Source organism: Lagenorhynchus albirostris, chromosome 2 (genome assembly GCF_949774975.1).
Source record: "Lagenorhynchus albirostris chromosome 2, mLagAlb1.1, whole genome shotgun sequence".
Lineage (NCBI taxonomy): Eukaryota > Metazoa > Chordata > Mammalia > Artiodactyla > Delphinidae > Lagenorhynchus > Lagenorhynchus albirostris.
The window spans coordinates 125,919,580-125,933,290 of NC_083096.1; the positions used below are offsets into that span (position 1 = coordinate 125,919,580).

Below are 13,711 nucleotides of genomic sequence, written 5' to 3' on the forward strand. Positions count from 1 at the left end.
ATTTTATTTACGAAGTAAATTGCTGAGGGTACTTTCTAGTCATTCTCTTTCAAGGTAGTGACTATATCTATTTTATATTATTGTCAATCTGGAAGGCACTAAAAAATCTTAGGAAAACAAATTTCATATATGCCAAGTATCTGAAGAACTGCTTCAATATATTTTTTAATAATAGAAATAATAAAGATGACACTGTGGTTTTATAAATATGACAAACAACCACAAATTCTGATCTGAAGCTAGGTTCCCCTTGGGCACACTATGGTATGGCTAATAGGTTGTGTTGGGACTGCTATGTTCCATAAAGCATGTCAGACAGAGTATTCATCTCACATAGAAGGAGTTCCACCTGTGTGCTAAGGCCCAAAGGGGCCATAAAATGTGAGAGGAGGGAATGCCTCACAGCCAAGAAACAGTCTGAAACTAAAAGGGTTTAGCAAAGAGGAAATGCAGTGTTCTAGAAAAAGGTCAGATCTAGGAGGCTAATAAATAGCTTATTCAATGAAAATCAGCTTTTCTATTTTTTATTAAGTTATTGATATCAATGAGTGAAATTGCTGGCTGAAGATAACAGCAACAGTTTGGCAGGAAATGGTGCATTTGCTTCTTTCAGAGTCTGCTTCCATCATTTGACTACTTGATATTTCTGGTTTGTATTAATCTTGCTCTAATTAAAATACTGGGTCATAACTTGGAGAAGCCCATGACAAAATGGATTGTAATGTAGCAGTGAGGCTCTGTGAAGTCGTAATGTATAATCTCTGGAAAGCAGTGATCTCAGTTGGTCTTGCAATGCTCTAAAACCTAGTAGCAAGAACAAAGGAAATACGTGTGTGTGGGTGTGTGGGTGGGCACATGTGCGTGAGGTGTAATTCAGGATTAGAGAATTGCATTGCAGAAAGATACCTGGTGATGCTGTAATTAACGTGCTTCCTATGCTTTGTTCTAGTGACCATTCTCTTTCCTAGCAGTATGTATTATGAAGCTTTTAGTGGATACCTGCTGTTTTTGCTGCTCAAGATCCATTCATTCTTTGTCTGGCAGTTATAACCTCAAATTCTCTTTGAAAACCACCCATTTCTTTATTCTCAGCCTGTATGCTTTCAGTGAATCATGTTATCTAGACCTAAAACAAAGCACTGGATCCCCTAAAAATATGATTTATTATAGGATGAGTAGGTCACTTGATCAACTAGGAGTAATGAGATGGCTATTAGGATTTTCAGGAAAGAGAATCTTGCTCTTTCTTGCTTGTTTTACGTCTGAGAGAGTCTGAAGCTCTTGAGCTATCTTTCTATCATGAGGGGAAAGCCTTTTTGGCACAGGAACAAGCCCACAGAGAGAGAAGTCATGATTTCCTCTGAGCCTAGCATCAAGCCTTATCTGAAGCTTCCTCCGTCTCTGGAGTTCCAGCTGATATGAGTTTAAACATTCTCCTTTGGCTTAAGTCTTATTAGGTTGAGTCACTCATAATCAAGAGGCATAGTTGACTAAATAAATTGAGAAGAAACTTGCTTATTTGTAGACATAAAAGAATTGATTTATCTTAAAAGAAAAAAATTATACATTTGTTAGAAAATTCTTTTGGGAAATGAAGTGAGCAGAATTTCAAATATTCTGTACTGTAAGAAATTCAAGGTAAATTTTTGATCTATTTAAGGACTGTTAATTGCTGAGGCATCAAGAAAGGACCTTGTAACTAAAAATGTTTCACCTCTGAGGCCATTTCCAGGTTTGAACCCTGAGAGTATTAACATAGAGACGGTCTGGTGAAGAGACATCCACATTCCACATGGAGTTTTAATCAAGTAGGACATCTGAATCACCTCTGAATGTCTATTATGTTATCTCTTCATTGACTATCTACAACAGTGGCTGGCACATAGTTAGCACTCAATTAACTTTTGGTTGAATAAATAAATCGGTAATATGCATGTGTGACAAAAGATACTCTCAATTATCCACTGTCAAAAGTATATGATGACTCTTTCTTAAAACATGTGATGAGTTTTTCGAAGATATGCCAGTTATTCAAAGAAGTGCTCCAATTATATTGTTAACTGCTTGGAAAAACCGCTGTAACTTTGAAAATGAAAATGGTTGTAGAAATCATGATTCATGCCTTTATGCCACAAATATTTATTGATTTTCTACTAAGTGCTAGGCACCTTATCAGACAGACAAAAAATCCTTGCCCTCATGGAACTTACATTCTAATGGGGAAGACAGATAGTAAACATGTGAACAGGAAGTAATTTCAGATAGTGATATGAGCTGTGCAAAAAAATAAAGCAGGAAAGTAAGTACAGTTTGACGGAACAGGAGTGAGGAGCTATTTTAGTTGGAGTAGCTAAGAAAGGCCTCTCTGAGGATGTGACATTTGAGCAGAAATGTGAATGAGATAAAGGATCAAGCAACAGACAATAAGAAAAATGGGAAAACTATTCCAGGCAGGGAGAACAGCAATTTTAAATGCCCTGAAGACAGATGGATCTTTGTAAAGTCAAAGGACAACAAGACGGCATATGGACAGACATATAGATCAGTGAAATAGAACAGAGAATCAAGATATAAACCCTAACATTTGTGGTCATTTGATTTTCAACAAAAGGTCTAAGATAATTCAATGAGGAAAGAATAATTTTTTTAACAAATGGTATAGGGACAACTGGATATCTACATGAAAAATAATGATTTTTACCTGTACCTCATACCATACACAAAAAGTAATGCAAAATAAATCAGGGACTGAAGTGCAAGAGCTAAAACTATAAACCTTTAGGAAGAAAATACAAGTAAATCTCCGTCATCTTGAGTTAAGCAATGATTTCTTAGATACGAAACCAAATGTTATAAAGGAGATGACTGACTTTATCAAAATTAAAAACTTTGGTGCCTTAAAGAGACCATCAAGAAAGTGAAAAGACAACCCACAGAATGGGAGAAAATATTTTGTATCTGGAATATATGAACGACAGTTACAGTTCAAATAACCTAATTAAAAAATGGGCAAAGAATTTTAATAGACATTTACCCAAAGAAGATATATGAATGACTAATAAACACACGAAAAGCTACTCAACATCATTAGTTATTAGAGAAATGTAGATTAAAAACACAATGAGAGGGGCTTCCCTGGTGGTGCAGTGGTTGAGAGTCTGCCTGCTGATGCAGGGGACACGGGTTCGTGCCCCGGTCCGGGAAGATCCCACATGCCACGGAGTGGCTGGGCCTGTGGGCCATGGCCGCTGAGCCTGTGCATCCGGAGCCTGTGCTCCGCAACGGGAGAGGCCACAACCGTGAGAGGCCCGCGTACCGCAAAAAAAAAAACCACAAAAAATCCCAAAAACCCCCACAATGAGATACTATCAATACTTCACAAGATGGCTATAATAAAAAAGAAAGACAATAACAAATATTGGTGAGGATGTGGAGAAATTAGAACACTTACATTGCTGGTGGGAGTAAAATGTGGCAGACACTTTAGAAAAGAGTTTAGAAGCTCCTTAAAATTGATAAACATAATTACCATATAACCCAGCAAGTTCATTCCTAGGTAACTACCCAAGCACAATAAAAATGTACCTTCACACACAAATTTGTACATGAATGTTCAAAAAGTGGAAAGAACACAAATGTCTATCACCTGATGAATGCATAAGCAATATATGGTATAGCCATATAATGGAATATTATTCGGCAGTAAAAAGGAATGAATTACTGATATGTGCTACACTAAGCACATTATGCTAATTAAAATTAGCCAGTCACAAAAAACTTCATATGTCCTATGATCTCATTTATATGAAATGTCCAGAATAGACAAATGTATAGAGATACAATGTAGATGAATGATTGTCTAGGGCTGGGGGCAGAATAGAGGGCAGGGAGTATGGAAGATGACCGCTAATGGGTACAAGGTTTCTTTTTGGAATTATGAAAATGTTTAAAAATTAGATTATGGTGATGGTGGTACAACTGTATAAATATACTAAAAACCACTGAATTGTTCAATTTAAACAGGTGAACTTTACCATGTGTAAACTATATCAATAAGGCTGTTAAAATCAGCAACAACAACATGATCAGCATGATGAGAGAGAAAATGGCTAAGGAGAGAGTAGAAGGAGAGGAGGCAGGGTCCAGGTCTGTAGGGACTTCATGCCATAGTGAGGATTTATAAGGGTTCAGAAGTTTTCAAGCCACTAGGGATTTTTAAGCAGAAGACTGACATGATCTGATTCATGTTTTAAAGAGATCACTCTGGCAGTGGAAAACAGACTGGAGAAAAGCAACCGGCAAAAGAGAAAACAATTAGGGAGCTACTGAAGTAGATAGGAGTGAGGTGATGGCTGATAAGGTGGTAGCAGTGCAGGTGATGAAAAGTGGTGAATTCAGAATATATTTTAATGGAATTGCTGTGACTTGTACGTGGGCTGTGAGAAAGGGAAGTCAAGGATCTTTGGCCATAGCAACAAGATAAATAGAAGAGCCATTAACTGAAATGGGGAAATCTAGAAGAGAAACAGGTTTGGTAGGGGCAGGGCTGGGAAACAAGAGTTTCTTTTGACTATGCTAAGTTTAAGAAATTCATTGGACATCCAGGTTGAGATATCAACAAGTGGGTAATTGAATATAAACATCTGGAGTACAGGGGAGAGGCCAGAACTGGAGATATATAAATCTTGGACTCATCCATCCTGGAAGTGAATGAAATCATACAGGTGTGAGTATGGATACAAAAGAGAAGGGGATCAAGGTTTGAGCACTGGATCACTCTATCATTTAAAGGTCAGGAACAGAAAAGGAGTCAATAAAGAAATCAGGAAAGAATGGCTAGTGTGGAAAGAGGGAAAGCGGTAGAATAGTGATAGCCAAGTGAAGAAAATTTAAAGAAAGAGTTCAGTCAAGCCACTTGCTGAGAGATCAAATGAGATGATGATGGAGATTTGATTATGGGACTTGACAGAAGTAGAGAGAATGCTTCATGGTACTGAAATTAAACTGGAAATTAAATTTGCTGCTACTTTCACTTTTAGTTCCTGGTCTTATAGGTTATTATATAACAGTGCTTGTATAATAAAGAGTGCTATGCAATGATAAGGTATTATAACTTTTGTTGTGATTTACACTATGTGTGTTGCACAGCCATACAAAATCTACATAAAACTTCTCTGTATTCCCAAAATTTCTAACGAGCCTGTGTCATGGACTAAAAAAGGTAATAATTATAAAAATATATAAATGTTAATATTAAAAAATTTTTTTTTGATCCTTCTATTTTCATATCTTTTTCTGTTGTGTATCAGAGATGCAAGTCCAACTAAAAGTGCTAATTAAATCTTTTGAAGAAACATACTAATAGGTTGATGAATAAAATCCTTTGAGTAGCATTTTCTAGATCTTTCAGAAAAGAATAGCCAACTCTGTATGTAACTAGAAAGTAGAAACTCAAATGTTCTTTCGTCTGTAAATGCATTTTAAAGGTTATTCACTTCATTTCCTTCATTTTAAACTTGAGGAAACCAAGAAGACCATACATATATTTAGTGGAACACTGAAAGAGGCCTTCTGATTCCTACTGTAGTGTTTACTGAATCCCACTATTTGACTAAACATAATTCATAAAGTCAATTTGTAGAATTTGTGGTGTTGAGTTAGACATTATTTGTGTCAAAGTATGAATTTAGAGTTGCAGTATTACTTTGGTTACTGGAGAATAAAATTCTATGGGGAAAATATGCATAAATAGCAGTAATTTAAGTAGAGCAGGATGAGGTATGGGATGTCCCTGAAATCACTTGAGTAAATAATATACATTAAAACCATCTTAATATCTATTTTCTAACCATCTTTATTAAATTATTGCCTTTTAATTTTAAAATTCATGATTAAAAAACCCAAATATTTCCAAGTTTTTCTTCTTATATCAAACACTCAGGATAATGTATTTTTCTTCACTTGGTTCCGAGTGAACCTCACCTGGAACCTCACCTGGATGAGGTGAGGTTAGATGAAGCCTCACCTGGAACCCTTGTGAGCCCTTCAGGCAACTGATCAGAGCATCTAAAGAGATGTCTGAAATCATGTCTTAGCCAAAAGCTTCATGTACTCCACCTATTATTAAATATCAAAATGATTTCTTCCAGGGTACACTATAGCATCTCCTTCAAGGAGGGTTTCAGAGCTTTGTTTTTATTTCCCCTTGAATACGATGGGTGTGAGCTGCTTTGTATAACTCACAAGGCTTATTCTAATGTAATTCTAATGTAATGTTACAAGTTCTCTTTAGGCACAAACTTTAGTTCAAATGTATACTCACAGGAACTGGCAGGAAACAGCTATGGAGCTCTGGCTCTCCTGATATGTTAGGTTCATTAGCAGGTATGTCCTCTTGTCTGGGGCAGACATGGACTTGAGGGTGCACTTTTCTATTTTTATTCTTCCAGTGTGGGCTTACTCTTGACCTCTATGTTTGGCTATAGTGCAGCACGCTGTAGCATTATGTGGTAGACTCATGAAATTGGATTCTAATTCTAGCTCGACTTCTCTGAATCTTAGATTTTTAGTCAGTAAAACAGAAACTGCTCTATCCACCACAGCATTATTGGTTAGATTAAATCAGTTAATATATGAAAGGATTTTGAGACATTTGAAGCATCATGCTGATGTTTTTCCTTCCTAATTCTGCTTTGGGGTCTATATGTTCCACATACACAGATATACTTTGCCTTGGATTATACATTTGCAAAACAGAAAAACCAAGTTTATGTTAGTTTCTATAAAAACTATTCAACAAGTTATGGATGACTTGTGTATACTTCTAAATAGTGTTAATAACACTATGCTATTCAGCTGGCAAATTGCTGAGTTATAGAATATCTCGATATCAGTTCTCAGCCTTGGCTACACAATAGAATCACCTGGGGAGTTTAAAAAATTCCCATTACCCAGCTCACATCCAGGCTAATGAAATCAGTTTCTTTGGGGATGAGGCCAGGGCATGAGTATTTTTCAAAGTTCCTGAGCAGCCTCCATTGGGCATCATGGAATTTCCTCAAAAAACTAAAGTAGAACTACCATATGATCCAGTAATTTGACTCCTGGGTATATATCCAGAAAAAACGAAAACACTAATTTGAAAAGATATATGCACCCCAATGTTCATAGAAGCACTGTTTACAATATCCAAGACATGGAAATAACCCAAGTGCCCATAGACAAATGGATAAAGAAGATATAGTATATATACACAATAGAATATTACTCAGCCATAAAAAAGGATGAATTTTTCCATTTGCAACAACATGGATGAACTTGGAGGGTATTATGCTAAATGAAATAAGTCAGACAGAGAAAGACAAATACTACTGTATGATATCACTTATAAGTGGAATCTAAAAAATAGTACAAATGAATATATGCAACACAGAAACAGACTCATAGACATAGAAAACAACCTTGTGGTTACCAAAGGGAAAGGGTTGGGGGAGGGACAAATTAGGGATATGGGATTAACAGATACAAACCATTATGTATAAAATAAACAACAAGGATATATTGTATAGCACAGGGAATTATAGCCATTATCTTGTAGTAATTTATAATGGAATATAATCTGCAAAAATACTGAATCACTATGCTGTATACCTAAAATTAATATGATATTGTTAATCAACTATACTTCAATTAAAAAAAAAGCTGAGCGGGCTTCCCTGGTGGCGCAGTGGTTGAGAGTCCGCCTGCCGATGCAGGGGACACAGGTTCGTGCCCCGGTCCGGGAAGATCCCACATGCCGCGGAGTGGCTGGGCCCGTGAGCCATGGCCGCTGAGCCTGCACGTCTGGAGCCTGTGCTCCACAACGGGAGAGGCCACAACAGTGAGAGGCCCGCGTACCACAAAAAAGAAAGAAAAAAAAAAAAAAGCTGAGCAGATTCTAATGTACAGCTGAGGTTGAGAATATCTGATATAAAGTATTATTTTATTGTGAAGGGGAGGATAAGCTGAATAGTCATTTGGACTGGGAAACAAAGGGAAGAGCTAAGAGAATGGATATGATGGCTAAGAGTTTTCATGTGGAATGGGAAGGAGTCAAATCTTACTTTCTGGCTTTCTTCAGCTCACTGTTTAGTACAACTCTATTATTCTCTATTATGTTCATCAATAATCAAAATAGTTTATGCATTATAATACCTTTTCTAAGTAAAATTCCCTGATAATGAACTTCAAGTGACATGCACATGATTTTGTTGTAATTTGTTAAAAAGAATATCCATTATTACACATCAGATTTCTAGTCTATGGAAATTAATACCTTGAATCTGGGTCGCACATTATGGTTTAAAAATCACTTCCATATATTTTATGCCATTTAATCCTAGAGTAGAAAACAGATGATGCTTAATGTCTATGAAAAATAGATATGTAAAAGTAAGTGTATTAAATTAGAATTCTTAGATATTTTGCCTTGTTTTATTGTGATGGGTAGTTTGAAAGTTGAGATGGTTTCATCATTCAGGTGGAACATCAAAGTTTACTAAGTACTTCTTTTTTTTTATTTTTTTAAATTTTTTAATTTTTTAACATCTTTATTGGGGTATAATTGCTTTACAATGGTGTGTTAGTTTCTGCTTTATAACAAAGTGAATCAGTTATACATATACATATGTTCCCATATGTCTTCCCTCTTGCGACTAAGTACTTCTTTATGGCTAAAAAAGGCTAAGTGTGCTGGTTAGGTAAAATATGACATTCATTTAAATTCATTCAACTTCATTAGTGGTAGCATTTATTATGTATGTTCATTGCTATATGGAACTTATTTTAATCAGATTAGAAATTCATTAGTTCTTTAGGTCACATTAAGAGATACAGAGGTATACTTTTTCTAATAATAAAACTTTCCATTTGTTGAGTATTTTTGCTTTTCAAAGAATTGGAAGTGTTCATGTGAGTTCCAGTCAGCATACCATCTGTATAAGGCAGTTCTATAACTCTGAATTGTAGCTGAAACACGTTTAACTAATATTATTTGACAGAAAGGGACACTGAGGCCACAGCAAGCATCTGGATCATGTAGTTAATTTAATGGTAAGACTGGTACACAGAACTTGAGTTCTGGGTTAGATAGACCTGGATTAAAATTCCAGCTTGACCAATTATACCTCTCACAAGTAGCCTGACCAATTATACCTCTTACAAGTTACTTATTTTCTCTGTGCCTTGGTTTCTTCATTTATAAAAAGGAAATAAGATTATTGTGAGGACTAAATGAAATAGCGTGTGTAAGCAGGACCAACTATGTAATTAGTGGGGCCTGATGCAAAATGAAAATGTGAGGCTCTTTGTTGAATGATTTTTAAGAATTACAAGCTGGTGACAGCAGAGCATTAAACCAAGTGTGGGGCACTTCCAAATGCAGGACTTTGTGCAGCTGCACAGTTCACACACCATGAAGCCAGGCCTGTGTGTAAGATACATGGTATTTATAGCATAAATACACTTTATATAGTATAAATAGCATAGTAGGCACTCAATGTATGGCAACTGTTGTCTTTTCTTTTCCTACTTTCATTCAGACTTCTCTTCCCTGAATTAAAAAAATGTAGATTCGTTGTAATCGGTTGTTTTTCACCTGTAGCATTCCAATAAGTGATTACTTTTTTAAAGTAAAATCTCCAAGCTTTAGTAGAAATTATTGTGCTTTATCATGCTGCACACAGCATGTTTATTTGTACTATGTTTATTTTTTATTTACTTACTTTTTAACATCTTTATTGGAGTATAATTGCTTTACAATGTTGTGTTAGTTTCTGATGTATAACAAAGTGAATCAGCTATACGTATACATATGTCCCCATATCCCCTCCCTATTGCGCTCCCTCCCACCCTCCCTATCCCACCCCTTTAGGTGGTCACAAAGCACAGAGCTGATCTCCCTGAGCTATGCGGCTGCTTCTCACTAGCTATCTGTTTTACATTTGGTAGTGTATATATATCAATGATACTCTCTCACTTCATCCCAGCTTACCCTTCTGTACTATGTTTATGATGTCTCCTTGCACTTAAAAATTATGAATGACTTAGATTTTTTCCATATTGTACTTGACCAAATTTAACATTGTTTTTGTAGTAATCATTTAAGAAAACTCTGTTTTCTCTTAATGGCCCTTTTAATGCACCACTAGAAATGCCTTATGAAAATAGAGTAACTTGATTTATATGCCTGAAACCCATATTAGAATTTTCAGTTACCTCCTTGGTCTTTGCACTTCAATTGCTACTCTATAATTTTCGTGTGAAACTATACAGTTCTTAAATGTTTTAAATTTAAGAACTTTTTTTTTCTTGTTAAATATGGAAAAAGTCTTTTTTTTTCTTGTTAAATATGGAAAAAGTCTTGCTTTAAAGGGCACACACACATATTAGAGAGGTCTGAGTTTTCAAAAGAAAAATGAGTTAGGAAGGTAAAAAAATACATAAAATATTTTTATTATGAGAGTGAATTACATAACCCCCTTCAGCCTCTTTCTGTTTGTTTTCTATCTATAGACTAGGGAGGTTGGACTGATATTCATTAAGTGCCCTCCAGTATTTTAATTCTTAAAATCTTGTATTTCTATTTCTTCTGTTTCCTATTTCTTTACTCTCAGTGCCAGGCTTACTTTGTGTGCATGTGTGTACATGTAGAATTGTATCATTGGACTCTCTCAAAAACTTTTTGAATGTTGTTGGTGGGTGGTAATGTTCTCATTTTATAAAGAGAAAAACAGAACCTCAGGAAAGAGTTAATGACTTGTCCAGATTCACACACTTTAATAAAAGTTAACATGGAACTCGAACTCCAAATTCTGAAACCTATTCCTAGTGTTCTCTTTCCTGAATGCTATAGAGCTAAACAAAGAAGTGGAGAGGTTTAGAAAAAGAAAAAGAGATGAAAGAAAACAGTGTAGTAGTTGTGGTGTGCTGGAGAATGTTTAAGAGCTGGCTGGGGGAAGGGGAGGGCCCTGGTTTGTAGTGTTTGCTCATTTCCCTGGTGTAATTATCCCCACGATTTCAACCTATCAGTGTGGTGTCCCTGAAGGTAGAGTTGGGAAGATATGCACACAGTAATGAGCCAGGATGAGTATGCTCCAGCATGCCACTGGTAGTCGATAAATATTACACTGAATCATGAAAAAGGTTTTGAGAAACTGTCTCCAGATTTATAACTCAGGGGAGGGGGGAGCATAGTTTGGGGACTAGTACTATTGGTTTAAATGCTCCTTAGGCTTTCTCGTGGTCACTCCAAAGTTTTCATCTCAGCATTCCAAACCATTTCAGCCTGAAACCAAGGCAGAAAAAACCAGGAATTCAAAAGGAATTACACTTAAGTACTTTCCTTAATATAACCATTGAATGTTTAAGTTTTTATCTCTCAGTTTGAAAGACACCTGATGTTGTTAGAGTTACAAATCAAAACACTTACAATGACTATAAATACATTCTTTGAAAGAATCATGATATTTTAAGTTTGATAAGCATGTAAACTAAAACTTAATAATCCTCTCATTAAGTCAAGCTATATAATTTACGTATTTTTTGAGAAATAATGTAAAAAAGGCCTTTAAATTTAGAGTGTTAAGAATAACTGTATGTTAATACTAACCCTACTATTCAAAGTAGGGGAAACAGAGGGCATTGATCTCAGTGGATTTTAAATGTGCTGATTCTGGGAGAAAAAGATTTTGTAATAACTTATTAATGATTCCTGTTAACAGGAATCATTAAATCAGAGAACTGGATTGAAGTTATGATATTTGTGGGGAAGAGGATATACGAACAATTTTTAACCTAAGCTGCCTGTGGTAAAGCATAATTTAAAACTTTATTAACTTCTTAGAATTAAAAACCTCACCTCATTACCTGATTAAAGACACCTGTCTGATTTATTTTACCTTAAATCCAACATTTGGCCTAGATCAAGGCAGGATAGGAAGAAGATTATCTTAAAAAACCCTATCTCAGGGCTTCCCTGGTGGCGCAGTGGTTGGGAGTCCGCCTGCTGACGCAGGGGGCACGGGTTCGTGCCCCGGTCTGGGAAGATCCCACATGCCGCGGAGCAGCTGGGCCCGTGAGCCATGGCCGCTGAGCCTGCGCGTCCGGAGCCTGTGCTCCGCAGCGGGAGAGGCCACAACAATGAGAGGCCCGCGTACTGCCAAAAAAACCCCCCAAAAAACCCTATCTCAGCTTCAAAAAGGGTATTAAGAAACTCAGGAGATGTCAGGAGCAGCTGGGATCCAAATAATAAATGACCCAACAGCATAAAGGAAAAAACTGGAGAATGAAGATAATCTTGTCTGATATGTTTAGGAAATAAGGACGGTGATACGTGAAGCTTTGAATAAGCAATAATAAAGTGAAACCTTTATAAACCATATTAAGGGGTTAGAGAAGTCAGTGGGAGCTTTGCCTAATTATCTAAAGAATGAAATAAGAGAAATTAATTTTAATTAAATTAATTAAATTAAATTAATTTTTCTTACTAATTAATAAGAGAAATTAATTTTCTGAGAGTATTAATATCTTGATGTCTTACTTTCTAACCTTAATATGACTCAACAGATGAGATCTTATTCAGTGTTCTGGCCTTAAGAAAGGAAAGCAGAGTCTACAATGGAAAACCAGATCCTAATTTAAATAGGTCAGAGGAGCAGCAATTCTTTTTTTACTACATGGCACTTATCAATAGCTTTTGGAGCGTTTCATAAATGTTTCCTTCCTAACTGCTCTTTATCATTTTGTTCATAGCAAAGCTTTATCTCTGTATTACTCAAAAATCAGAAGATAAAACTTTTAAAAAATGTTCCCACAAATCGAGGGGAATATACAGTTCAGTTTTTACACTGTCAATTTCACCAAAGGCCTTGGTAAATATACCTAATCCATTGAAGCTCTTTGTAACATTCAAAAGCTGTGCTGCAGAGCTAAATTGGAGTTGGGAGTGGGCAGAAGGAGGTGCAGGATAAACCAGAAAAAACTATTCGAATTCATCAATTTTTCTTTATGTGAAATGGACATTTTACCAACCATCAATTACTCTATGTTGTAGTTCTTAACCAATGAAAATAATGATAAAATCCCTACAAAGAGTGCTCTACTCCATTCAACATGGTGACAGCATTAATGTGTCCCAAACTACATTAATGAGGGAAGGCAAACCACGGATTTATGGGACTTTCCCCAAATATTTCCTGAAAATTTATCAATTATAAAAACTCTACTCACCTGCTCTGGATAGCCATCCATACTCCTTTGCCCTTTAGTTTGAATTAAGCACCGTCCAGGCTGAGGTCCCCGGGTGGCCTGTGAAGAGGGGATCTGAATAGGCAATGGTGACTGAAACTGCTGGATGGTCACTTTGTTTATGTTTCCCTCATATGGCTGCTGCTCCCGGCTACGATGTTGAAGGCTCTGGGACCCCATCAAGGTCTGGATGTGGCTGCCTGCCTGTGGAGAAGATAATCTGTCAGAAGGTTTGTGGTGTTGAAAGGATGTGATTAAAGTAGAAAAAAGAAAGTACAGAATACTTCTCCAGTAAGTAAAGTGGCATAATTTGGGCTTTCAGCCATGGCTAGGAAGGATAATGAAAAAACAGTAAGGGTCTGCCTGCTGTGGTTTGTGAAAATGCTAATATCGGAGCAAGGTCATGTTAAATACACTTGTCATCTGA

General features: G+C 36.3%; 1 protein-coding gene across 1 annotated transcript in view; it reads right to left on the reverse strand.

Annotated features, from left to right (window-relative positions):
- Positions 1 to 13,711, reverse strand: part of LRRC7 (leucine rich repeat containing 7) — a 507,812-nt gene that overhangs the window by 39,406 nt on the left and 454,695 nt on the right. Inside the window, exon 24 of the mRNA XM_060142541.1 lies at positions 13,267 to 13,488. Within this exon, the coding sequence (XP_059998524.1) occupies positions 13,267 to 13,488 (222 nt within the window). The remainder of the gene's footprint in view (positions 1 to 13,266; positions 13,489 to 13,711) is intronic.